General features: G+C 39.8%; 2 protein-coding genes across 2 annotated transcripts; both read right to left on the bottom strand.

Annotated features, from left to right (window-relative positions):
* Positions 1 to 5,762: 5,762 nt before the first annotated feature.
* LOC132116838 (uncharacterized) lies at positions 5,763 to 8,977 on the bottom strand. The gene is made up of 3 exons (XM_059525703.1): positions 8,853 to 8,977; positions 5,988 to 8,674; positions 5,763 to 5,770 (listed from the first exon to the last, which is right to left on the bottom strand). Exons 2-3 carry the CDS (start codon positions 8,314 to 8,316, stop codon positions 5,763 to 5,765), a joined length of 2,337 nt encoding a protein of 778 aa, XP_059381686.1. The 5' UTR covers positions 8,317 to 8,674; positions 8,853 to 8,977.
* On the bottom strand, positions 8,342 to 11,817 carry LOC132116837 (uncharacterized). The gene is made up of 9 exons (XM_059525702.1): positions 11,803 to 11,817; positions 10,393 to 10,520; positions 10,111 to 10,247; positions 9,939 to 10,032; positions 9,530 to 9,865; positions 9,275 to 9,455; positions 8,853 to 8,977; positions 8,543 to 8,674; positions 8,342 to 8,440 (listed from the first exon to the last, which is right to left on the bottom strand). Exons 3-9 carry the CDS (start codon positions 10,149 to 10,151, stop codon positions 8,342 to 8,344), a joined length of 1,008 nt encoding a protein of 335 aa, XP_059381685.1. The 5' UTR covers positions 10,152 to 10,247; positions 10,393 to 10,520; positions 11,803 to 11,817.
* Between the last annotated feature and the right edge of the window lie 15,347 nt (positions 11,818 to 27,164).

Here is a 27,164-nt window from a genome sequence, read left to right as displayed (position 1 = left end):
GATGCAGGCTTCTGAACTGAACGCTGATAACAACTTGGGTTGTCCTTGTCCTCTTTAGTCTGGATAACATGGTGTCCCAGTTTTCCAAAAAGAACTTCAAATTTTGATTCGTCTGACCACAGAACAGTTTTCCACTTTGCCACAGTCCATTTTAAATGAGCCTTGGCCCAGAGAAAACGCTTGCATTTCTGGATCATGTTTAGATATGGCTTCTTTTTTTAGTTTTAGCCGGCAACGGTGAATGGTACAGTGGATTGTGTTCACCTACAATGTTTTCTGGAAGTATTCCTGAGCCCATGTTGTGATTTCCATTACAGTATCACACCTGTATGTGATGCAGTGCTGTCTAAGGGCCCGAAGATCATGGCATCCAGTATGGTTTTCTGGCCTTGAACCTTACACACAGAGATGGTTTCAGATTCTCTGAATCTTTGGATGATATTATGCACTGTAGATGTTGATAACTTCAAACTCTTTGTAATTTTTCTCTGAGAAACTCCTTTCTGATATTGCTGCACTATTTTTTGCTGCAACATTGGGAGAATTGGTGATCCTCTGCCCATCTTGACTTCTGAGAGACACTGCCACTCTTAGAGGCTCTTTTTATACCCAATCATGTTGCCAATTGACCTAATAAGTTGCAAATGGGTCCTCCAGCTGTTCCTTATATGTACATTTAACTTTTTCGGCCTCTTATTGCTACCTGTCCCAACTTTTTTGGAATGTTTAGCTCTCATGAAATCCAAAATGAGCCAATATATGGCATGACATTTCAAAATGTCTCACTTTCAACATTTGATATGTTATCTATATTCTATTTTGAATAAAATATAAGTTTATGAGATTTGTAAATTATTCCATTTCTTTTTAACTCACAATTTGTACAGTGTCCCAACATTTTTTGGAATCGGGTTTATATATTATAGCACTACTATTAATAGTAGTAATTTTAATAATAATAATAATAATAATAATAATAAACATTAGTTAAAACATTAGCAATGTACTGACACTAATACCTTTAATAAATGAATACATGTATTAAAGAAAATAAATAAAAAGTAATATATGCATGAAGCTTCACACACATGTGAAGTTAATAATAACTTACTTGAACTTAATGATAATTATTTGTGAAACTTCACACATAATGTAAAAATGTAAAATAAATAAAAAACCTCCATTCTGCCCCGACTTCTTATTAGTCTGTCAAAATATGAATGTGCTCCTGGTCTAAAGCGTGTTGCATGTATGAATCATTAATCATCTGCTCCAGCATAAAATGTGATGGCAGTTACACAAAGCAGACATGGATGTTTTGGTGTCAAGAGGAACTAAAAATAAATCTCTTCTGGGAAATCATTATTATTATTGTGCAGACATAATAGAGGTTATATGTGAGGACTGATTGTTTTATTATACAGGGAGAGATTAGGAAAGGCTCGATCCACTAGAAAGTTCACATAACAGACATAAAGCAGAGTAATGGTGTAGGTGGAAAGAAGTGATAATGTTGTGGTCGAGAAAAGTCCTATCATAGTCATGGTCGGAGTCATTACAGAAACCCAGAGTCACATTATGCCCCTAAACACTTCTTAAGTTACTCCAGGTGGACAAAGCATCTACTAAAAAGAAAAGTAAGCATAAAGCAGAAAAATAACAGCGAAATCAGCACTTCTACATTTAGACCTGCATTCATAAACAACTGCTTTCTGACCAATATAATATACAGCTAGATAAATTTAGTCAAGAAAAACTTTGAAGTTGGCTTGGCAAAGGTTCGTCTAAGAGTTTAAAATAGATATAAAATTAAATTAAAATAAAAGTTTTACAAGCCATACAGTTAATCAGAAAAATAGACAAATACTGTCAGACAGAAATATCAGGATAGATAGAACCTGGAGATTTGGTTTGGTCCTCACACTGCATATAGCGTGACCCATTAAATGCAACTATAAAAAAAAGAATTAATAATAGTTATAATATTATTACACTTTATTTATTTTGTTTTTTAAAAATTAAATAATAGTAAATAAACTAAATAATAGTGTGTGATATTATTAAAAATAAAAAGGAGTCCTAGTATTAAATACAAATGCATTTATTTTATAGTAAATAAACATAAAAATGAAATGCTAATATTTACTACTACTTTGTTTGATTGCCTCTTTAAGAAGAATCTCTTTATGTATTCCCTAATTTTAAGTTGCTTTGGAAAAAAGCGTCTAAAAATAAATAAACAAATGTGTTTTCATCATATTCAAACTTAAAATCAGCAGGCTTTTATTTTGGCGGGTTGCCGGCAAGTAAGTACACGCGCTTCCATATTTAGCGCAGCTGCTGATTAAAGAGCGTCAGTGGATGAATGTCAAAGTTTTGTATTGTGCTTTGAAACGGTAGGCATAGCCTAGATTTAGAAAATAGATTTCGCCTAGAAAATAAAACTTATATAGTACAGTTTGTGATCTAAAATGGTAATTGTGTATTAACAGCTGTCAACCATGTCGGTACACAAATGCGCTGTCAGAACATATTTATAACGCATTTTTTATTTTGATCGCGCATGCGGACCTGCAGACCACTTATGTGCACCCCTGGATATAACAGTCCAAAAGCTCTGGAACTTGACACCATTTCTATCCCTCTGATTGTATGGCTATGCACACTGCAGACAGATTATTAGTTTTTCAGTTACTTTTTCTGTAGGTTATTATGGCACTAGATTGTGACAAGTGGCTGTCATTGAATCATACACCCAACTTATTTGTTCAAAAACAAGTCATTCAAGAACAAACTACCACTGTGGCTTTGTTTGGAAATATTTTCACTTGTGGAGTAAAGGCAGACAAAACAAATGGAAATATTATGTCTACAATGTAAGTTACTCAATATAACTATTTACCATATCTATAGTTCCCTTTGAGTCGGTCACTCTCGACGCCACGTCGGTGAACGACACAAAATGGGATATCGCTTCGATAGACCAATCTACTTTGAGTGTAAACTAAATGAGCCAATGCACATTGGCATGCAATTATTGCATCCAGCTGCCGCTGATCACTGCGTGAGTATAAGAAGGCAGCAGGTGCAATGCATACCAGAATTTCGCTGAGGAGCCGAGCTGGAGACCCGGCAGCTCAGCGGCAGTACAGCAACCATGGCAACGGGACGTGACGTCTCCGTTCCCTCCTTCAGGGAATGAGGGTTACCATACGTAACTGAGACATTCCCTTTCAGTCAGTCACTCTCGATACCACGTTGGTGACCGACGCAAAATGGGATCCCTACCAAAACGCCATGGGTGCTGCCCCTTCCAGTGCCCTGTGCAAGCTGCCTGCGCCCCTATTAGGTGTAGGCCGGGGCTCGGAACAATTAGTTCCACTCACCATTGTCAAAGCACTACCTTATTGGGTGAGATTGGATAACACCGGGAAAACTTACCCATTCTGCTTGAGAGCACAGTAGCGATGCATATTGTCTCCTAAGTCTGCCTCATTCGTCGGGTCTAACCGGCGGTGCCTATGCGGCTTGTGGGGAAGCTGCTTCCGCCTTACACACCATGGCGTTATTGCAGGTGCATCAGGCTCAGACACTGAAGGACCTGCATGAGGATGGTCACAATCTAGCGGTTCTGGAAGAACTCCAAACCGCCACTGACCTTGCGCTTCGAGTGACGGAGGTCACCGCGAGTTCGCTGGGTCATGCGATGTCCACATTAGTGGTCCAGGAGCGCCATCTCTGGCTGGGTCTGGCAGACATGAGGGACACCGACAAGGTCCGGTTTCTCAATGCCCTTGTGTCCCAGACTGGCCTCTTCTGCGACTCAGTTGAGAGCTTTGCCCAGCAGTTCTCGGCTGCCCAGAAGCAGACTGAGGCAATCCGACACATCCTGCCCCGATGGGCAGCTGCTGCCTCCACCCATCCGCCGGCCGCAGTGTGAAGGGAGGCGAACGGAGGACGGAGGGTTAAATCCTTCCCAGCCCCCCTCTATACCCTCTTGGGACCTGACTCTAGTGCTTAAATTGCTTCAGAAGGGCCCATTCGAGCTTTTGCATTCAGTGGAGCTCAAGTTTCTTTCATTGAAAACTCTGCTCCTGCTTGCACTGGCCTCCATCAAGAGGGTAGGGGACCTGCATGCATTTTCGGTTGACGATTCATGCCTAGTGTTTGGGCCGGCTGACTCCCAGGTAATTCTGAGGCCCCGGTCTGGCTACATGCCCAAGGTTCCCACTACACCCTTCAAAGACCAATTGGTGAACCTGCAAGCACTGCCCCTGGAGGAGGCAGACCCAGCCCTGACTTTGCTCTGTCCCGTCCGAGCATTGAGATGCTACTTAGACCGGACACAAACTTCAGGACCATGGAAGGCTGGGTTCCATATTAAGACCTAAGCAGTACTTGTATGTGTATAGTCCACAGTATAGCCTTAGAGCCTGTGTTTCCCCGGCAGACTTTTGCCTTCCCAAGAGAGTTTTAATCACCTCAAATTTCTCCATATACACCTAAACGGATGCTATATGTGTATTTGCTCCCGAGACCTCCTTCGGGAAGGATGGGGCTTCCGTAGCGTCACTGATCCAAGCAGAACAGGTACGTTTTCCCAATCTCACCGAGTGCGGTAGTGCTTTGACAATGGTGAGTGGAACTAATTATTCCGAGCCCCGGCCTACACCTAATAGGGGCGCAGGCGGCTTGCACAGGGCACTGGAAGGGGCAGCACCCATGGCGCTTTGGTAGGGATCCCATTTTGCATCGGTCACCGACTTAGCGTCGAGAGTGACTGACTGAAAGGAAATGTCTCAGTTATGTATGGTAACCCTCGTTCCCTGAAGGAGGGAACGGAGACGTCACGTCCCGTTGCCATGGTTGCTGTACCGCCGCTGAGCTGCCGGGTCTCTGGCTTGGCTCCTCAGCGAAAACCTGGTATGCATTGCACCTGCTGCCTTCTTATACCTCCTTCAGGGAACGAGGGTTACCATACATAACCGAGACATTCACTCAAAAATGCAAAATTGTCGAAATTATATATTGCTTCATCTTGTCTAAATCAGGAGAGAAATATGCAGCTCAAGCACTGTTTACAAGCAAAAACAGTCTAAAACAGTTCTAGAAAAAAAAAACAGATTTACTTTTTCCACAGGAAGAAGCATTATTATGAATTATGCAATCCTATTTTGTCCAGAAGTGATGGTTTTGATAGATTTTCTGATTAATTGGTAGTCTGGTGTGGTGTGGATTACTTGTGGATTATTGTGATGTTTTTAGCAGCTGTTTGGATTCTCATTATGACGGCACCCATTCACTGAATAACATCCATTGGTGAGCAAGAGAAGTAATGCTACATTTCTACAAAAATCATCTATATCTTGAAATTTTCATTTCATTCAATTTTAAACTCTTTCTTTAAAGTAATAACATGAAATCATGCAGCTTCCTTGTCACTTAACATCTAAAATTACTGAATCCACGATGTAAAAAGTAGTTCAACAAAAAGAGGGTCTTTGGCGCCCTTTTTTTCTTACACAGCAAAAAGTCCAGTGTTAAATTAACTCTCAAAGAGTTGATTTCAACACTTTTTGAGAGTTTATATAGCTCCACACTCTCCAGAGTTAAAATAACACTTTCAAAATAGTTAAATATTTAACACAATGCCAGAGTTCCTAATTTGACTCCAAATAAAGTGTTAAAATAACACTAGAAGGGATACAGAAAAACAACACTGTTCAGAGTTGCATGTTTTAGGTGGTTAAATCTGTATGGTCTCAAAGATCTACAAAATAATGTTAAATAAACAACAGCACACAAAATATTTGCCAGTGACTTGTTTATTTGTATTTCTCACTTGTAGTGCATTTTGAAGTCGAATTAAAACATTACAAATGAAGGTATGATATACAAACTTTCATCCACAACACTGTATGAACTTTGAATATCAAATGGCTTATAAAATTTAATCTCTGACATTTTGATAATACACCTTTCCTCACTTCGTACTACTCTGAATGCATGATAATGTTCATCAAAATTCTCTGTGAATAGTTTGTTTACCAACAGATAAATGTAACTTTCAACCAAAAGTACAGCACTTATTTGACAGAAGACTGGCATTTCACTTTCTATAGCACTGCACACCACAAGTCCAGCTCTATATTCTACACCATCAACTTTAACCCAACTGGTTGAGAAAACATCTTTTGATATGAACATTTCAAGCATTTGATTGCTGACCTCATTCCCTATGGAAAATGGTTTAATTGGCCCAAACTCATTATGTTTGAGGGTGAATGTTTCCCAATGGTACGCAATGGCCATCTGATGCTTTTTAGCTAATGATTTTGTTATGTTTTTGAAATTTTTAAAAAAATCTTTGAACATCTTATGTTTGGCTTCGAACCTCATTGACCACATATATAACAAGGGGCCAATTTTCCTTATAGAAGAAGGGTAATGTATCATGTAATGATGTTTAGGAATCAAATTTTTATGAGGATACAAGTACTTGAATAGTTTGTGATGGTCAGCAATCAAGTGCTTCAAATACACTGTCAAACCTGAAGTGAGACAAGGTGAAAACACAATGTTCATTATTTGAAGTAACATAAGCAACAAACTCCAGTGTTTGTGTCCTGGAGGAACAATGTCTCCAAACAAAAGTGGGAGATTTTTCACAAGACATAATGTCTGAATGGAATTTAAACCAATGCTATTACCAGCACTATCCAAAATAACCTTTGTGGGACGATTTTTTCGTTCTAAAAATCCATAATCAAAAGAATAAATCCTTGAAAGTAAATCCTCTTCAGATATAAAGTTTTGTTTGAGATGTCCAAAAAGCAATTTGATTTCATATTGAACCACGCCCTCAAGAAGGTCATGCATTATATCAAATGAGTAGTTATTGCTAACATGAAAGTATTTCAGTGTATTAATTATGGATTTTTTTTTCAAACCATATAGTGACCTCAATTGTGGGTTTTCCTGGAGAGACTTGCAATGTATTTCAAAGATTTCTTGTGCACGAAGGACCACCTTAGGATCATCCTCACTGTATACTGTTTGAGAATCATTCTTTTCAATTAAACAAAGGCGACAGAAATGATGGCTATTAAATGACTCATTAAAACCAAGAATTGAATGCATTCCTAGATTATCACCAGTGATTTGTGCGATGGTGCCGTATATCTGCTCATCTGAGAATGGGAGACTTAATCCTTGGCTTTCAAGTATCTTTATATCATTTATCAACGGATCCAGTATAACATCAAAACCGTACTTGCTTACGTCTTGTGTGTGAAAAAGTGCTAACAAATGAATGTTCATCAGAACTGAGTTAAATTTTGGGGGCAAGTTTCTTACAATAAAATAAAGGCAGCCAATTTTGTGGATACTACGTTTGGAGCCAAGGGGGTTAGCGGTTTCAAAATCATCATAGTATATTTGAATTTGTAATGCATGTCTTTTTGTTGTAAATAAAGGGTGGGATTTAAAATAACTTCCATCGCTAAAATCTGTAAAAGTGTCAGGCTCTGATCTACAATCTTTCCTTAGGAGGTCACAAATGTCTGGATTTCTGCACATGAATTTCAACGTTTCTAAAATTGGCACATATATAAAAGTATCATTCACTGGAACTTGGTCATAAGTACCAGATTTCTTATTCAATTTGTTGTCATACCGCACACCTAGTGTTATCTCAATGGGCTCTACAACTCCCCATTTTTCTTTAAAGTATTTATTACGTTTCCATTCTGTATTCAGATTTGTGAATGGGTTTTCTAATTTTTCAAAAGATTCATTTATTACAGTTTTGTAGGGGTCATTTGTAGGCAAAGCAGAAAGTATGTTATGCTTAGCCTGAGAGTTAAGCTCATCTGTTAGCTCCTCTAAATCTCCCACAATTGAGGACACCAAACTGTTTGGAATCCCACTTGCTTGTATTTTGGCCACAATGGAATCACACAATTCTTTAGTTGAATTTTTAGTAAGCCCTGAATCATTGTTATCAGATAAACCACTGGAACAAGGAGATAAATGCTGGGGATTCATAAGGTCCTCCAAAGCATGAGATGAGCTTGCAACTGGCTCACTTGAGGAACATCCAACAGTTGAAGTTGGAGCAATCAGCTGAATGCTGCTATGAACACTATTAAGGTGCTTACGAAAACCTGCATATGTTTGGAACTGATGCCTACAACCTTGCTGAGAACAAATTAATTTGAACTTAGATCCAGGATAATAACTATGTTCACCTCTTAAATGGGAAATCAACTGTTGACTGTCTGGGTGCTCTTTTTGACAAATAAAACAGATCAGCATTCTGTCAACATCATACTACCCGACTTTAAGTTAAGGTTACGGTCTGGTTGAGCAGTCTGGCTCTCAAATCTCTAACCCTGGGAGACTCCTTCATTTGACCTACATCAATGTTATACACTGTTGTCTGCAGGAATGTGTAAAAGTTTAGAAGTGCACTATCATAGGACAAATTGAACACAAAATGTGCCTTGAAAAGTTCATCAAATGCTCCAAGGGAGCGGTTTGCCTGGCATGGGATGAGATGCTTATCCAAGATGATGTAGAAGCCCTCAATCTTGCTTTTCTGGCGTCCAACAGCAAGGAGGTACGGATGCTGATGCTGGATGTTGTTGAGGTGCTCCTCCAAACTGCAGCATGACTAAAGTTGAAATGAACATTGAATATTAGACACAAACATAATGTCCAGTCAGGGAAAACAACTGTATAAAAGAGACTGTTCAAAGAACTCAATGGCTAGTGCAATATGATAATGCATATGAATGATTTTAAATCTCCATGTTAGAGCTTCCAAAAACACAATATTAAAATGTCAATACCTTATGAAAGATTACAAGTCTTTCAGCAGCATCACATGCACTGATTTTTGGAGACTTCAGTCCTCCTGGTGATGGTGGAAGGAGATGTATCAGTAAAAGAAGGGATGCCATTTCATGGTCGTAGACTAGAGATGAAATTCACATGAAATTTTTTATTAATTAATCTAAACCTTCAAATGAAATATTTTAAGTTTAAAAATACAAAGCATTTTAAACATTCACCTGGTTAATGTAGTCTTTTTAAAGATTTTATGTAGTGCAAGTTATTTATTTTTTATTAATCCGGAAAACATCCAATCTCATAGATTATGAAGTTTACTCATTTTAATATTTTTTGTCATCAAAACAAATATATTGTTACTGCAAACTGTAACTGCAAATATAGCAGATTTGTAAAAACAAGCAAATCAAATACAACTTACTTGTTTCATGAAGGTCACTTCCTTTAGGACATTCTGCTGAGAGCAACAACTGACTCAGCTCTGCCGTTGAAGTAAGTTGCTTGGCCTCTCTAATGACATTTGGCCTGAAGAACGTGTCCCACTTCTGAAGCAGCCTGGAGGATGTCTCGGTGTCAAACAGGAGAGTGAAGTCTTGATCAACCTTTAAGATGATATTAAACTATAAACAATATTCTCAAATTACATGCTTTTGATAAAATGTTATTCCAAACTTACCAGGCCTTTTGTATCTAGGAATCTTGGGAAGGTGAAGAGGATATCAACACTAGAGCCTGGATCTTTAACAAGCTTCTGCCGATGCTGAAAGGTCTCTCTCATCTTTTGGAATATTAGGGACTTCTCTGTAGTGTGGCTGAGCAAAGAAATGGCCTCTCTGCAAGCATCCCCATCAAGTTGCCCTTCAAAATTAGTAGCCCTTTTGCATTTTGGGCCTCCTGGAGAAACATCATGAGGGCTGTCTAGTGGCAAAGATCCTCGTCTAATCTTTCTGTGGACTGTTTTCATACGCCAAGCAATGTATCCTGTGTTGCTTGCAGCGTCATAAAAGTGTTCCTTAAAAGAATAAAATTTCTATGTCATAACATTGCAATTATAACATGAAAGGGTCATGCAGACGATGACTTACATAGCCTTTCTTGGAATAAGGATCTCTGAGGGAAGGGAACAGCATCACTATGCCAAGAGCATACTGTTCTCTGATGGCTTTAGTAGGGAGTTGCCTAAGAGAAGATATCAAATTAGTTTTAATTTATACAATGGTCATGCAGTTATGTTTTATAAAAATTAAATAAAAATACCCATGTGTATCAATCATGTGAGCCACCAGAATGTTGATCATTTGTCTTCTTGTGGCATCTGTAAGGGTTTCTGTTTCTTGATACTCCTGTAGTACTGCTTCACCACCAGACTTCAATTTAAGAACATCCTCGACCAACTAAAAATAAAAAAAAACGACCTTGGTGATTCACTAATTACCACAGCCTCAGAAGGGTTAAAAAAACTATTTCTATATTTTGGATAATTTTCATTTCTGGGTGAACATAACCTTAAGGAGAATCACATAAAAACTTTGTTCTAACCTGCTTTGCAGACAGTGCAGATGTGTCCTCTTTTCTTTGTCTCTTGTTAGGGACCTCATCTAAGATTACAGTCGATGCACTTGAAATGTTGCTTTTGTCAGACTTCTCAGATATGGAAGACAAAGAATCTGAAAATTCTAAATAATTAAAGTATTAAAATATTACAAATATTGTGATGACCAGCACAAGAATCAGAAACAGCCAATGTATCATATTTATCCTAAGTTGCTTGATAACTCGACTTCTTAAACATTCAATAAAGCTCACCGTCATTTGAGAAAACAGTCAGCACCACATTGCCTTGTCCAATGAGGTCACTGAATATTTCTTCATCGACTTCTGTCCCTGTTGCATCCCTGTATGTTACTTTTGCATCAGGTGGCAAGCAAAATCTCTCAATGACTGAAAAAAAAGATTTTTAAGTTGACAACCTTTCTTGCGTCACAACAAATAACTGATTTGAATACATATATCTTTATGATGCAAGCAAAATGTAAATATGCATTATTTTTCTTTTTTCCAATGTATACCCTTCTACAGAATATTATATGATAAAGGCAAATACAAAAATGAGGCAACAACACAATACACAGAATTTATCAGATTTTAATCAAATTCTTAGTTATTTTAAATGAGTAAGAAAAAAAAGAAACCTTTGACGTGAAATTGCATGAAGTCAAACCTCCCTTCAATGCAATCCAGCTTCACATACTTCTGCTGTTCGTTGTACTTGATCTGGACCAACATTTTACCTGGAACATGCAAAAGTGTTTGGCCTTGTAAATCGTTGTAAAAAAAAGAAAAAAAAATACTTTATGGATAGATGCACGTCACATCGTTTCCTTTGTAATATCACAATTTACAGATTTGATGCACCGTACTTTTTCTACCAGTGCCAGTTATTTAATCACACATTTATTTTAAGAATTATTAAATTATTATTAATACATTATTATTTATTTATTTTTAAATGTGACCTAAAGCGACACACACATCGCATCACACACACACACCGCTAAGATTTAAGTTACATAGCTTTAGTAACTTTTTTTTTTTTTTTTACATAACTTCAGTAACTTAATAGCTAGCTAACGAAGCTAATCACGTCGACGAGGGCAATTGTGGCAATAAACGAGGCTTTGTAAAAGATCGTTCGTTTTATTAATTCGGTAAATCATTTTAATTAATTCGGCCACGCTGTAATAATTTGATTCCTATTTTTAGTTAAATCTAAAAGCGTAATAAACCGTTGCCACGATGTAAGTTAACATAACTTAGGCTGTGTGTGTGCGTTCGCCTTCACATTTTAATATACGTTTATGCGCAGTGCTCCATAGCACATTATGTTGTACATTCTCTACTGAATAAGCACCAATCATAAATGTAAAAGTATGATTAAATTTAACTTACCTTTCAAAGCCACACGAGGATAATGGCGACGTCTTCATGGATTTTCAGCAGCGACGATTGGAAATGCGTGGGCGGAGTCTAATTACGTCTCTATGGAGCTTGTTTAACACTGATGATCAACTCTGTGAAATAACTCCAACACCAAACACCATTTTACTCTGAATGTGTTCAAATTACTCTTTGGGTGTTGAAATCAACTCGGAAATGTTTAACACTGAAATTTCAACTCTCCAATTTTTGCTGTGTACCTATTTACATACAGTTATTGTCTTTCACAGTATTGTATGCTTTAGCAGCACAACTTTAAATACCTACAATCAAATGATGACACACAAGGCCATAACACACCATTTATCGTGTGATATTGCTTTAATTCTTAAGATTTTGAACATGTTTTGATACACAGTGATTGTCTATTGCTGCACAGCATAATTGACACTGGCTACATGTAAGTTGCTGGAAACTGCTTTGGACACTGTGTTAGTGGCAGGAAATCAAAATGTAACAAGATATAGCTCAATAAACAAAAGCCAGGGGTTTGTTTGAACATGACTCTGTGAGCCCCTTCTCAGATTCTGCTGATTCTTTCATCACACTCTGCACGTGAATGCCAGGAGCATGTGGAATGTAGAGTAAATATTCAGAAAGTGGAGGCAGAGATGTCAAAGGCAATAACAGCACTGCAGAAAATGTAATTCTGAGGTTCAAAAATTCCACAAGAACAATGATAAACAATGTGCCACTGACAACTCAAGGTGCTGATATATTTCCTGCCATTGTTCTTGCATTGATGATCTTGGTGACCAGAAGATGTCAACAAAAAACTCTAATTTTAATACATTTGGAGTATTCTCAAAGAGCAACTTTGTGCCCAAATGTCTCACACTGTGTTGGAGAGAATGACAGTGATGTGGATCAGAAAAACAGTCTTTAATAAACCCAAAACAAAGGGTGATCCACACTAGGAATAACTGAGACATGAACATGGCGTTAGTAGACCAGACAAAGACAGAAAGCACATACTGGGACTTAAATACATGGGGTATTGAGGGTAAATACAAGACACACCTGGATGTACTGAACTTAATCAAGCACGGGAGAAATTGGGTCACAGAGCACATGGGGAGGGAAAACAAAACAAAACAGGTCCAAGCAAGGTTAGCAATGAGTATGTTTTTTTTTTTTTTTGTGCAAGTGTTGTTTTGGTTGTTCCTACGTTTTCATGAATTTAGGATAAGTTTTAGCTTGAAAATTATAGATGATCATAATTTGTTCATAAAAGCATTCATATGCATAGTTAGGGAATGAGTCTTTTTAGTTATATTATGCACATGATGTGAATTTAAACATTAAACAACTTATGATGTTATGGTTCTGACATTAAAGGGATAGTTCACCCAAAAATGGAAACTCTGTCATCATTTATTTTGAAGAACATGGGTAACAGTTGCTTGCCATTTGAATTCCATAATATGAAGAAGAAGAAAAAGCTACTACGAAAGGTAACTTTTATGATGCTTTTATGGCGCTTTTTAGAGCTGGACAGACATTGGTCCTCATCCACTTTAACTGTATGGAAAAGAGCAGTGTGAATGTTCATCAAAACATCTCCTTTTTGTTCCATGCACAGAAGAAATTCATATGGGTTTGGAAAGACACAAGAGTGAGGAAATGATGACAGAATGTTTATTTTTGGGTGAACTACTCGTTTAATGAAAGAAAATTGAAAAACATCAGTGTGCGCGCACACAAATCTAGGTCAGTGAACCGCCATTCTGGCATAATTACCTTCTGCGAATGTGTTGTGCTTTAATCCTGCGTTATTGCCTGGCTGTACGTGCAGATTACAACAACCTGCTTTTTTTCAGCAAGTAAAAAGACATGCACACACACACACCCTTCACTCTGATTCCATGCTCTGAATGGACACATTTGCTCTCAAACACACATTTCCTTTAAGGTCTGTATTTTGGAAATGCTTATAAGTTTAAGCATTGAACAGAGGAAATGAAGACTTGTATATTTTGCTTCCTCTTCATTTATATTTTAAACCTTTTTGATGTGTGGGTTAAAGGCAATAAATAAGTCATTAGTCTCCATGCGGAAGCTGTTCGACTGTGTGCGTATGGTATGTGTTTGTTAGTGCATGCATCTGAGCATGCTCCCTTGCTACCCTAAGCAATTATCTCCCACATAAAACCAGATGCCAAAAATCCAGTAGCCGAGGGCATAACACATCAACACCCCTTCAAGTTTGACAGTAAAAGCTGTGCAGCACGATCTGTTGTTACGCTGAAAATTGCGCGTCAGCTGTGCCTTTCAGGGTTGAGAAGTGTGACGGGAAAAACAGCGCAACGCGAGGACAGGGTAGCAAAGGGGCAAGGCAGCGTCTAATGGAATCGCAGCTAGCAGCAGCAGAGTCCCTCCGTGGCTGAGGCTCTGTCTCAATTATAGTCTAACCCCATGCGGCAACCAGGCCTCCTTAAAACCCTCCTCGAACAAATAATTCATCAGCTGCTCCTTGCTGGAGACCTGCAGCTTGACAAAAGTTAGTTAAAGATCCAGAGAGTGAATCATGCAATTCCCTCCAAGGCTCCAAAAATAGCAGAAGCCAGGAACGGCAAACTATGCCTGGGCCTAATGAGATACTGATGATATGATACCACAAAAAGCAAAAGGTGCAAGCAAAGTGGCATTTCAGTTTTAATGATTTGAATCGATCGGTGTTTAAATAACCAATACACATTTATTATAGGGAAAAATAAGCTGCAATGCATAACTCTATGTATAGCAGTTCATTTATCATTGAGTTTTCATTGTCTTTTCCAATATGCATTTCATGCAAAGTTTATTTTCTGTGGACCTTTGATATCTCTTTCTCTTAGATGTCTTAAACCTACCTGATCTCATGAGAAAATGCATTATGAGGTGGTGTTATGATGTGATTCATATGAAATTTTTTAGAAGTATGCTAACATGAAGCTTTGAATTACTGGTCACTTACTGTTCAATGCAGTGACATTAAGGCACAATTTAGGGTTTATTCTGTTTATTTAAACAAAACAAAACAATAGTAAAAAGTGTTATCCCATAATCATATGCAGCAGCCACAAGTCATTGCATTTCAGGTCTATTTATTGAAACTTGGAAGCCATAGAAAATACACAAATTATTTTCATGAAACAACAACCAATGTAATACAATTGTTAAAATCGCCAGCCGGAGCTCCACTAGAGGGCACCCACCCCGACTGTTGTCTCTCACAGACTACATTCCCCATAAACCTTTTACTGTGTCTGACAGCCCTAAACTTTGTGTGTAAATGTATATTTCTAACTAACTTCGCAAGTCAGCTGCCTAGGCTTTCGGATGCTGCTTTTGTTTGGACTCATCAACGATTGCATGCACCTGTATCTCCTTAAAGGTCCCGTTTTTCATGCTTTTTTGAAGCTTTGATTGTGTTTACAGTGTGCAATATAACATGTGTTCATGTTTCGCGTGTAAAAAACAGTATATTTCACACAATTCACTTACCTGTATACCGCTGTTTTCACTGTCATAAAAACAGGGTGATGACTTCCTCCTGGAAACGTGATTGGGCTAGTTTTGGAATAGTTTTGAGAAGCAAGTGGGCAGGATTTGTTTTGAAAATTTGGCAATCCTGATCTGAACGCACGTGCTGGAGATGTACTTATAATCATTATAATTATAAGCATTTTTACTGACGAGATACGCATGAAAATTGCATTCGATTTTTTTACACAGCCCTAACATCTAGTTAACAAAGCTAAACAGCATTGCCCTTTGTGTAATAAGTTACAGAAACTGTTAAACGCACCAACTTAAATAATAATAAAAAAACTTACCGGTTGTGGTCCATAAACAACACCTTCTCCAGACAAAGAGGGAACTGCTCCATCTTTCAAGAATAAATCTTTGTTGAGGAAGTTGTCCTCAGCAAGCTGTCCTCAGCAAAATGTGCTGCACATAGTTTTACATGTGGATTATAATTTTCGGCAACCGGGTTAAAATAAATTGTAACCATTAATCTCCAAGTACAGTGTCACTGGGAAGCCCAAACAAAGGTAATTGGACTCCGAGATGAAAATAACAGCGTTTCGACAACATGGCGTCAAACACAAACAGAGCTCTTCTTCTTCTCCGTCGGAGCGCAACAAGACCACGCCCCCTTTTTTGTGTATTCATGTGGGCGGAGGTTAGTCAAAAAACTGTTTTAGTGACATCATAACTGCAGGAACTAGAGGGATGTAGTCCAAACGGGTCGTTTTTTGTAGGCAAATTCTGTTATACTCTAACAACAACATTACACACTAACTAAAGTTTAAAACATGGGATCACGAAGAACGGGACCTTTAAGTCGGATGCACACTAAACGATTTTAAAATCTTAACCGATTTTAAAACCATGGGAGACCACAGACAAGTAAACAGTTCAACCAATTTTTAGCTTTATAATCCTCTGAATGTACACACTAGACGATTTGAGCAGACCACAAGACAACAGACTTGATGATTTCACAGTAACACATGATCTCACAGACACTCGCGAGATCAAACATGACTAGAGAAGAAAAACAAATAGAGGACAATCAACATTGTCAGCTGGCCCTCCTGGTCTGTGTTCTGTTTCACAATGAAAAACAAAGTTTCGAAAAGAATATGGGTGATGTTCTCTGCTTTCATGGTATGTTTGTGGCTGCCAGGTTTCAGCTAGAAGCACACAACATCCGGTAGGTGACCGCTTGCTCGCTCTCATTCGCTATCTGTATCACGTCAGAGGCAGCCCAATCCAGAGATTTGAGTTCAGCGACGCTCCACATAACTCCACACAATAGAAGATTTTTGGACAAAAAAGCACTTGCGTCAAGCTGCAAATTGGGCAACACCCCTGATCATTTGGGGGTGCAAATCGGCCTTAAAATTATCTAGTGTGCGGCCAGCTTTACCTCATCAAAAGTCTGGTTTAGTTAATCCTTCATTACAAAGTCTTGTTTAGCTTTTGCAGACATTTCTGAGCATTCTTCCCTGTTTTCCATGCCTGTATTTTGACCTTGGACTGTTTGCTCATGTTGTATGATGGTTTGCTGCCTGCCCTGACCTTCTGTTTTTGGATTATGTCTTGCTTTGCCTCTACTGTTGTGTTTGCTGGTGTTTGACACTGTCTGTTCTGACCACGCTCTAAGAAATAAAACCTGTGTTTGGATCCCCACTCCATTGTTACGCTCGTCTGTTACAACAATATTTAAAATCATTCCTGTCCTTTATTCATTATAATGCATTACATTAACTTAAGGTGGCATTCATAATATTCATAATTCTAATTTCAGGTAAAACCTAAAACCAAAAGAAAACATCTGTATTTTTAGACAATAAACAATATTACATCTATTATTAAAAAGTAATGTGATTCATTTGTTGGTAGTATTCTGTAAATGTGTCCTCCTACTGTACCTGCACAACATTCCCTACTCCGCCTTCTCTTAATTATTGTTATTTTTTTAAGTAAAGGTAAAATCTACATATAGTTCCCAATAAAAGTATTGTTTAGTGTAAAACATATTGAAGGCTGTTGATACATTAGATGATTAGCTATTTCCTCACAAAAGCTGTTTATTTAGCATAATGAAGCTTTTCTTCCATTGACATCCATTAAAAAAAGTATGAAAAAAAGTAGGAAAGCAAAATGTTAAATTGTTACAAATTGCTGTGAGATTGCTTCAGATTAAACAGAGATCAAATGACTGTGACGATGCGTTTCCACAGTTATTAATAGTAAAATAGTGCTTTCTGACATTTCAATGCAGACAAGAAACCTAGTGTGGATGGAGGGATGGGGGGGGTATGACGCCATTGACAGGCAACACCATGACACGGACCACAGATCACAGACCACAGACCAAAATATAAGATATTGTTTTAATGTTTGTTTGCTATTTTAATGGAAAACTCATTACCTGTACCTTTAACCGTTGATTTATGTCTCACTAATTCAACTCATCAGCTCATTGGAAGAACCTCTAAAGCTTGAAATGGGTTTGATGTATAATATAATTTACATGATTCATGTAATGTAATTCGTAACTGTCAGTGTGATGATGATTGACAATGGATCTTTATTTTCCTGTAAACGTTTGCCAATTCGACCAGACCTTAACATAGAATTCTGTCATCATTTACTCTCTGTCATGTTGTTCCAAAGCTGTGTGACTTTCTTTCTTCTGCAGAACCCAAACATTTTTTGAAGAACATTCACTGATTTCACTGAATGGACTTTTTTTTTTTACTTTTAAGTGTTCCTGTGGCTCAGTGGTAGAGCATTGCATTAGCAGCCTAAAATGTTGTGGGTTAAATTCTCAGGGAACACACATACTGGAAAAAAAAGTATATTCTGAATGCACTGTAAGTTGCTTAAGTGTCTACTAAATGTAATGCCAATATTCTATAGAAGAGGGTTTGAAACGGCAACAGGGTAAGTAAGTGGTGATAGAACCTGTAAGCAATAAAACTTTCCTATGAGTTGAAGAAAATAAATAAATAAAACCTTAACCTTGACTGCTGAAGAAGAAAGAAAAAACACTAAGCACATGGAGGAATACAAAAACTGGAGTCATGCTGATTACTGGAAATCCCTCTGGTGCTTAGTGGGAACACGGTGCTGCCCCTCTCCCAGGCCAAGCTGTTGCTTAGCAACATTTCATCTAAGGGAACCACCTACAAATTAAGCTTAACATCATTCGGACAAAACACAACTAACATCCAAAGGTTATTTCTCAGATTTGAAGAAAGTTATACTGTATGTAATACAAATTTAGTGGCTGTTGAACTCATGTTGTCTCAAATGCTATACTATTGAAATTGCATTAAATAAGCACATAATCTGAGCATTCCTTTACAACAACAACAATAATAATAATAACAAATAAATGTATTGTGTGTTCTCTCTCGCACCTGCTCTTGTGCTTTCATGCCACAGGAATCTATAGTCTTGTATTACAGATAAGCTCATATTTATCTTCCAGCTGTTTTAAGATTTCCTGTGCTGATTTGGAGGGAATGTTTGTTAAATCGATATTAAATTATTAATTATTTAAATTGTATTTATTTATTTATTATGCATTATGGAGTTACATTTTGGTGAGAAACAAAGGTTTAAAGTTAAAATGCTTCACTGATGGATTTGTTTCTCACAAACACTCAGATTTTCACTTCAGAAGCTGTTAATTAAAGGACTGTCGTATGGATTATCTGTAGATTATTGTGAGGTTTTCATCAGCTGTTGGTGAGCAAGTGATGGCATGCTATCTTTTTTCAAGTCTGTTCTGATGAAAAAAATCAATGAATACTGTACATCTTGGATAGCCTGAGGATGTGTAAAGTTTCAACAAATTAAAATTTTTGAGATAACTAATCCTTTATGAACTACATGCTGTATGTCCACTGACTGAATTAATAAATAAATAAATAATTACCACATTTATGCACCATAAAATAGATGCTGAGAGAGAGAGAGAGAGAGAGAGAGAGAGAGAGAGACTGAAGCCAAATGTTTTACCCTCCGTCAGCCAGTGGTTTATGAGCCAGGGCAAACTAGCTAGTGCTCTTAATGTTCAGTGAGGCAGCAGCCTGTCTCTTGAGAATCTGGCAGACCTAGTTTAGCTGTGTGTGACGGTGTGCATACATGCTTTCAACAGTTGTTGGGCGGTGCCAAGAAAACCTTAGAGCACAAAAGCAAATTGCTATAGGATTTAATAAGACTTAAACTGTATCTGATCAGCACTTAACTGAAGATTTCTTTTGCTTACATTTCATTTTCTCTGTCCTGTCTTCTTCAGTATGATATCATAAAATATTTATAGTACTGCATAACATAGTCACACACTCACAAAATCCTCGATGCTCATACAGAGAAAATTAAAGAGGGCAAGTTTTGTTTAAATCTCACAGAAATATAATAAAATAAGAATGCACACATTTTCCTCAATATTTCGTTGTGATGAATATGAAATCAAATATAACAAATAAATTGAAGATAATAATTATCACAAGACAGCACAGTCTTTAAATCCCCATTACACATTTTTTTTACTACTGAGACAAAATATATCATTATGTGAATCATAGTCTCTCTGTACTTGTTTGACATGACAATAGAACACTGCACTGTTCATGTTTCTTAAAAGATGTTGTTTGTGTGGCCCTGACCCTCCTGAGTGCAGGTCAGTGAATAAGGAGTGGTTGAGAGGTCAAACAACAAATTCCCTCAAGACATAGAACAAACCACCTCTCCTTTAGATTTTTCTTTTTTTGTGTGCTTGATATTTAAAAAGGGAACAAATTAGCATCCTGTAATGATGTCGTTTTTTCTGTTGTTCTGAGTGCTGGAAAAACAAGACACTTTTCCATTTCGGATTTTCAGCATTAAAACAAATAGCTTTTATTATAGTGAATCAAAAGGGCAACTCACAAACAAAGAGGAAAGCATATTCAGCTATATTCTGAAAATATCATGCAGCTCTAGATTGCAGACTTTATTCAACATCTTTTCTTTATGTTGGCTCATGCATGTAATAACTGTAGCTTTCCAAGCTACACGTAATTTCAAGTATAGGGCTGCAAAAAATAATCAATAAAACAAATAATTACTGATGATTAAAAACAATCAAGTACAAATTTGATGATCAATTAATCACATATGTGCAAAGTGGAAAAGAAAATTGGATTAAGCACTGATCAATGCATTTCTGTTGACAAAAACAAAGCTCTTGAAAGTGTTTTATTTACTGATTTAACCTTTACTTTCAAATGGTAAGACGATTAAAAGAAATTTGTAATAAATAAGATACAAATTTTCAGATATGTCAGTTATCAAAATAACCATATGTTAAAGTAATTCAAATCAAACTGCATAGTCTTAAAAAAAGTAGAAAAATGTAGCTAATATTTTGAAGGCATATTTTGCATATTTTGTTTTATCAGATTACAAATAACTATGCAAATTGAAAGTAATGTGTATTCATTTGTTATGAATTTAATATGAAAGGATGTATTATTTACCATATTTTAGAGCACTGTCCATGATTTTTTTCTCTGCTCTGCTTTACATTGAAATAAATAATATAAAAAGACTGCACAGACACTAAACATAATTATTTTATTTATTTGTATAGTTTTTTTTTTCATTTATAATTTTAATGCCATTGATATTTTTAAATAGTTTTATTTAAATATGCTGTGCATTTTTGTTCTTTCTTTAGTATATAGAAATTATTCTATAATTCTACTGCAATGTAGTTGCACTATACAAATTGCTTAAATACTTTGGTACATGCAAATAAATAAATTAGGAATGCCAGTCGATAATTTTTAAAAAATAAATCTAATTAATTACACATTGTTTTTCTAAATAAATTTGACTCTGTAGCCACAAAAGATTATTTAAAGCTATTTTCATGTTAAATGAGAAAGTATCATGTAGACATTTCAAATTTTAACCTTTTTTAAATATTTTATTTGATTCAACATAAAATGTATTACACATAAACATTTAGGCTACGATGGCCTTACATAAACTATGGAACATAAAAGAAGATCATTTGAGAACATCTCAGTATTTTTTTGTTCATACAGTGGAAGTCACTGGTAACCAAGACAGCTTTGTTACCAGCAGTCTTAAAAATACCTTATTTTATGTTCCACAAAAGAAAGTAAGTCATTCAGGTTTGAGAAAATGGTGACAGATTTATTTCTTTTTTTTGGGGGGGGGGGGGTATCCCTTTAATGTTTTTATTATTATTATCATTATTATTATTTTTTATATACAATTTCTATTCTTATTATTAAATGATACTCTAAATAAGAAACTATATCTTCCAGCGGCTGATTCATTCAGAAATGAAGTAAACGGCTCTATGAATAGGCCTGTTATTGTAATCAGGGACAGGAGGCTGCAATAACAGGAGAGCACGGTTTATTATGGCACAAGCAGAGGAGCAGGTAATGAAAAGTGAGGATATGGTGCTGGAGGTAGTGGAGATGAATGGATCCGTAGGTGTAGAACACAAGACGCTGGAGGTAGTGGACACACACACGCACATGATGGAGACTTGGAGACACTGGAGATCGCTGGAGAGAGGTAAGCAGAGAAATAGGTTAGTCCTTAGAGTAAGCAGGCAGATATGACCTTGTTGCAAACGAGACCGGACAGTGACTGTGTGTGTGTGTGTGTGTGGTTTTTATGGGAGAGGATGATTGCCGGTGGATGAGGAGCAGGTGGGAGTGATTAGTACTCAGGTGAGGGAGTGCGCTGTGATTGGTTGGTGTTGGAGCCTGGCATGTCTGTTACAGTACCCCCCTCCCCACGGCCCGCTCCTGAGGGCCGAGGACCCCGACGACGTGGTGGACGTCCTCTTCCTCGTGGTGCCGGTCTTTCAGGGTGATTGGAGTGGAATGTGTCTAGTAGGTTCTGATCCAGGATGTCGTTGCGTGGGACCCATGAGCATTCCTCTGGACCGTATCCTTCCCAATCTACTAGATACTCAAGTTGTCCACCACGCCGCCGGGAGTCTAGGATGTCGTGAACCTTGTAGGCAGCTCCATCGTCCAGGAGGAGAGGTAGGGGGACTTCGGCTATGCCAGGCTCTGTGGAGGGAGAAACAGAAGGATGGTAAGGTTTGAGGAGTGAGACATGGAATGTGGGGTGGATCCGATACTCAGGTGGCAGGTGGAGTTTGAAGGTGACCGGGTTGATCTGCTCTGTGATGGTGAACGGGCCAATGAATCTGGCACTCAACTTGCGGCATGGTAGGCACAGGCGGATGTCACAGGTTGACAGCCAGACCTTCTGTCCAGGTTGGTATGCCGGATCGTCTGAGCGGCGAAGGTCGGCTGTCATCCTGGGCCTACGTAGGGCACGTTGCAGTTGGTGGTGGGCCGCGTCCCAGACCCTCTCGCTCTCTCGGAACCAGTAGTCGACCGCTGGAACGGCTGAGGGTTCTCCTGACCATGGGAAGAGTGGTGACTGGTAGCCGAGCACACACTGAAATGGAGTGAGTCCGGTGGAAGGTTGATGTAGGGAGTTCTGTGCGTACTCGGCCCACCCTAGGAACTGGTTCCAAGAGTCCTGCTGGCTATGGCAGAAGGTATGCAGGAAGCGGCCGATCTCCTGTATCTTCCTCTCTGTCTGCCCGTTGGACTGGGGATGGTAACCAGAGGACAGACTGACGGCCACTCCTAGGAGTGAGTGGAAGGCCCTCCAAACCCGGGAGGTGAACTGGGGGCCTCTGTCGGAGACGATGTCTTCGGGAATGCCAAAGTATCGGAAGACGTGGTTGAACATCAGTTCGGCCATTTCCATGGCCATAGGCAGACCTTTCAGGGGGAGAAGATGACATGATTTAGAGAACCGGTCAACTATAACGAGGATACATGTATTGTTATCAGAGGGAGGCAGGTCTGTAATGAAGTCCACCCCTAGGTGTGACCAAGGGTAGTTTGGAATGGGCAGAGGGAGGAGCTTGCCGGATGGTAGGTGACGTGGGCTCTTTGAGATGGCGCAGTCTTTACATCCGTGTATGTACCTTCTGATGTCTGATGCTATATTGGGCCACCAGAAGCATCCCTCAGCAGCGAGAGGGTTTCATTGACCCCCGGGTGGCCAGTGCCAAACGATGTGTGTGCTGAGTCGATGAGTGGAGTGTGCCGTGTCCTGGTGATGTATTGCAGACCTGGGGGGCAACCCGGCGGAGTGTTGGTGGAGGGATTGGAGGAGGGCAGGGTCTCAGTCGACCAGGTGATAGGACTGACGATTACCTTATTGGGAAGAATTGTTTCGGGTTCTTCCAGGTTTTCCTCAGGAGTGTGACACCGGGACAGAGCGTCAGCCTTGATGTTCTTGTCCCCTGGTCGGTATGAGAAGCGAGTGAAGAATAGCGCCCAGCGGGCCTGTCTTGGGTTTAGCCTCTTAGCCATGCGTAGGTATTCTAAATTTTTATGATCCGTAAGAACTAGGAATGGGTGTTTAGCAAAGCCGAGGAATCGCTGGAGTTCTTTAATGGTGGTAGGAGTGGGCCAGTTCTTGATAGCGTCTACCTTCCCCTCGTCCATCCGGATGCCACTGCTGTCGATGTAGTATCCAAGGAACTGCACTGAGGGCTGATGGAAGGAGCATTTCTTGGCTTTGATGTACAGCTGGAAAGCCCTCAGGCATTGCAGGACCTCCGCAACATGGCGACGATGTTCCGCTAAGCTCTGGGAGTAAATGAGGATGACATCAATGTAGACGAGAACAAACTTGTAGAGGAACTCCCGGAGCACCTCGTGGATGAAGTCCTGGAATAAGGAGGGGGCATTGACTAGCCCATACGGCATCACGAGGTATTCATAGTGGCCAGTAGGGGTGATAAAAGCTGTTTTACACTCGTCCCCCTCAGGTATCCGGATGAGGTTGTATGAGGAGGTCCAACTTGGTGAAGACAGTGGCACCATGGAGATGTTCCAGGGCAGCAGGGACGAGAGGAAGGGGGTAGCAGAATTTAACTGTGATATTGTTCAGGGCATGGTAATCAATGCATGGCCGCAAGCCTCTGTCCTTTTTCTCCACAAAGAAGCTTGAAGCAGCAGGGGAGGTAGATGGACGGATGTAACCTTGCGCCAGCGCCTCATTGATGTAGTCCTCCATGGCCTTCTCTTCCGGGATAGAAAGGGGATAGATCCTTCCTTTGGGCACTGGCTCACCCGGAAGCAGATCAATGGCACAATTCCATGGCCAATGTCGAGGCAGCTTGGAGCCCGTTTGGGGCAGAACACGTCACTGAAGGGGGCGTAACAGGGTGGAATGTTTACGGATTGCTTTTCTACAGGGCTCTCGATGGAGGTTGTGCAGACAGGTAGAGGTTCTGGGGGAAGGTTGGCTGGAACAGGGAATCCAGCGAGACAGCCCTGGAAACAGGATTCACCCCACTTCAGGACTTCGCCGGTTTTCCACGAGATCACAGGGTTGTGCTGCTCCAACCACGGGTGCCCTAGGATAACATCAGCAGTGGATTTCTCCAGAACCAGCAGATGGATCTCCTACTTATGAAGTAGCCCAGTTTGAAGGGTGAGTGGACCGACACTGCGACGAACACATCTTCGACTCAATGGTTTACCGGTTATTGAATGGACCTGGTAGGCTGACGGTGTTGCTGTGGTAGTGAGGTTGAGCTGGCGGTAGAGGGCGCCGGAGATGAAGTTGCCGGCTGACCCAGAATTGAGGAGGGCGGACACTGGAAGAGAGATGTCAGCGGCAGTAAGTAGTGAGTGGTTTCATTTGATACTTCGAAGGGAGAATGACACTCACCATGGGACGAGGAGGGCAGATGGGGCATATCATCTGCATATCATATCATCTGGAGATGATATTCCCAGGGAGATGCACAGTAGAGGCAGAGATTCTGGGCCAGCCGTCTTTGCCGTTCCACAGTGGTGAGTCAGTATGAGTCGACAAGCATGGGTTCGCTGGCTGGTTCTGGGGAGCTGATGGTTTCTGGATGGCAGAGGGGCGAGTTGTGGTACAACTGGCCCTGGTGCTCTTCGAGGCACGACTGCATATGAGTGGCGAAGCGGATGGATAGTTGAATGAAGCGTTCGAGCCAGATGGTGATGAGATGCAACCGCACTCGAGGTTCCAATCCCTGATGGTAGGTGGTCAGCAGGGCTTGCTCATTCCATCCGCTAGTGGCCACAAGAGTCCTGAACTTAAGAGCATATTCATTGACAGACATTTTTTCCTTGTTTTAAATTATAAAGCTTCTCACCAATGGAAGAATCCCATGCGGGTCTGCCAAAAACTTCTCGGAAATGCTCGACGAAGCTAGAATAAGACTGGATGACTGGATGAGTTATTTTGTGTCCAAATAGAATCGGCCCACTGAAGTGCTTTACCTTGGAGTTGAGATATCAGGAAGGCCACTTTCGATCTCTCGATGGGGTACAAGTGCGGTTGCATCTCCAGGACCAGCGAGCATTGGAGCAGGAATCCGCTGCAATCCTCCGCCGAACCAGAGAAGGGCGCCGGCTTGGCCATGGGACTGGCGTGCATGGCATATGAGGAAGTGGCGGTGTTGTCACCGGAAGTGCTCGCAGGTGATGGGGATGCCGGAAGAGTAGTGAAGGTGCGACGCAAAGCGTCAACGAAGTCTTGGAAGGGGTCCATGAGGCCCATGCTTGTGCCGATCGGTCTTGGTCCGGTCTTCTCTTATGGTAATCAGGGACAGGAGGCTGCAATAACAGGAGAGCACGGTTTATTATGGCACAAGCAGAGGAGCAGGTAGTGAACAGTGAGGATATGGTGCTGGAGGTAGTTGAGATGAATGGATCCGTAGGTGAAGAACACAAGACGCTGGAGGTAGAGGACATACACACGCACACGATGGAGACTTGGAGACACTGGAAATCACTGGAGAGAGGTAAGCAGAGAGATAGGTTAGTCCTTAGAGTAAGCAGGCAGGTATGACCATGTTGCAAACTAGACCAGACGGTGACTGGGTGCGTGTGTGTGGCTTTTATGGGAGAGGATTATTGCTGGTGGATGAGGAGCAGGTGGAAGTGATTAGTACTCAGGTGAGGGAGTGCGCTGTGATTGGTTAGTGTTGAAGCCTGGTGTGTCTGTTCCAAGGCCTTTGGATCATTGATTCACACTCTTCTTTCAAAACGAGGAATCATTCAGAAACTAAACACAGCTGTGCTGCTCGGAGAAGCGGAACAATTCTGTTTTATACCGTTGTATAAAATTATATTTAAACTCGCTGCTCGTGTGGTATGACATAAATATAAGACAAAAATTCATACAGGGCCATTTTTACCCCAATATCTTGCATTTTAGGGCATAACTGCATTTATGGAGTGGTTGCCCTGCAACATATTTGTCAACAACTGTATGAAATGTAAGATGACATTCAGAATTGGGGGCGGGGCCAGTGCATTAACTGCTTTAAAGATCCCGTTCTTCATGATCCCATGTTTTAAACTTTAGTTAGTGTGTAATGTGTAGTGTGTAGTGTGTTAGTGTGTAATGTTGTTGTTAGAGTATAAATAATATCTGTAAAATTCTAAAGCTCAAAGTTCAATGCCAAGCAAGATATTTTATTTAACAGAATTCGCCTACAAAAAACGACCCGTTTGGACTACATCCCTCTAGTTCCTTTAGTAATGAAGTCACTAAAACATTATTTTGACTAACCTCCGCCCACATGAATACACAAAAAGGGGCGCATGATCTTGTTGTGCTCCGACAGAGAAGAGGAACAGTTGTGTTTGTGTTTGTCGTCATGTCGTCGAAACGCTGTTATTTTCATCTCGGAGTCC

The sequence above is a fragment of the Carassius carassius genome, chromosome 36, assembly GCF_963082965.1.
Source record: "Carassius carassius chromosome 36, fCarCar2.1, whole genome shotgun sequence".
Classification (NCBI taxonomy): domain Eukaryota; kingdom Metazoa; phylum Chordata; class Actinopteri; order Cypriniformes; family Cyprinidae; genus Carassius; species Carassius carassius.
This window is presented reverse-complemented; position numbering and strand designations above follow the sequence as displayed.

Coding starts and splice junctions, on each gene's coding strand:
- LOC132116838 (XM_059525703.1), bottom strand. CDS start 8,316: ATGCTGATCTGTTTTATTTGTCAAAAAGAGCACCCAGACAGTCAACAG.
- LOC132116837 (XM_059525702.1), bottom strand. CDS start 10,151: ATGATCAACATTCTGGTGGCTCACATGATTGATACACATGG. Junction 9,866..9,938: donor CTTATTCCAAGAAAGGCTAT/GTAAGTCATCGT, acceptor TATTCTTTTAAG/GAACACTTTTATGACGCTGC. Junction 8,441..8,542: donor AGCATCTCATCCCATGCCAG/GCAAACCGCTCC, acceptor ACATTCCTGCAG/ACAACAGTGTATAACATTGA.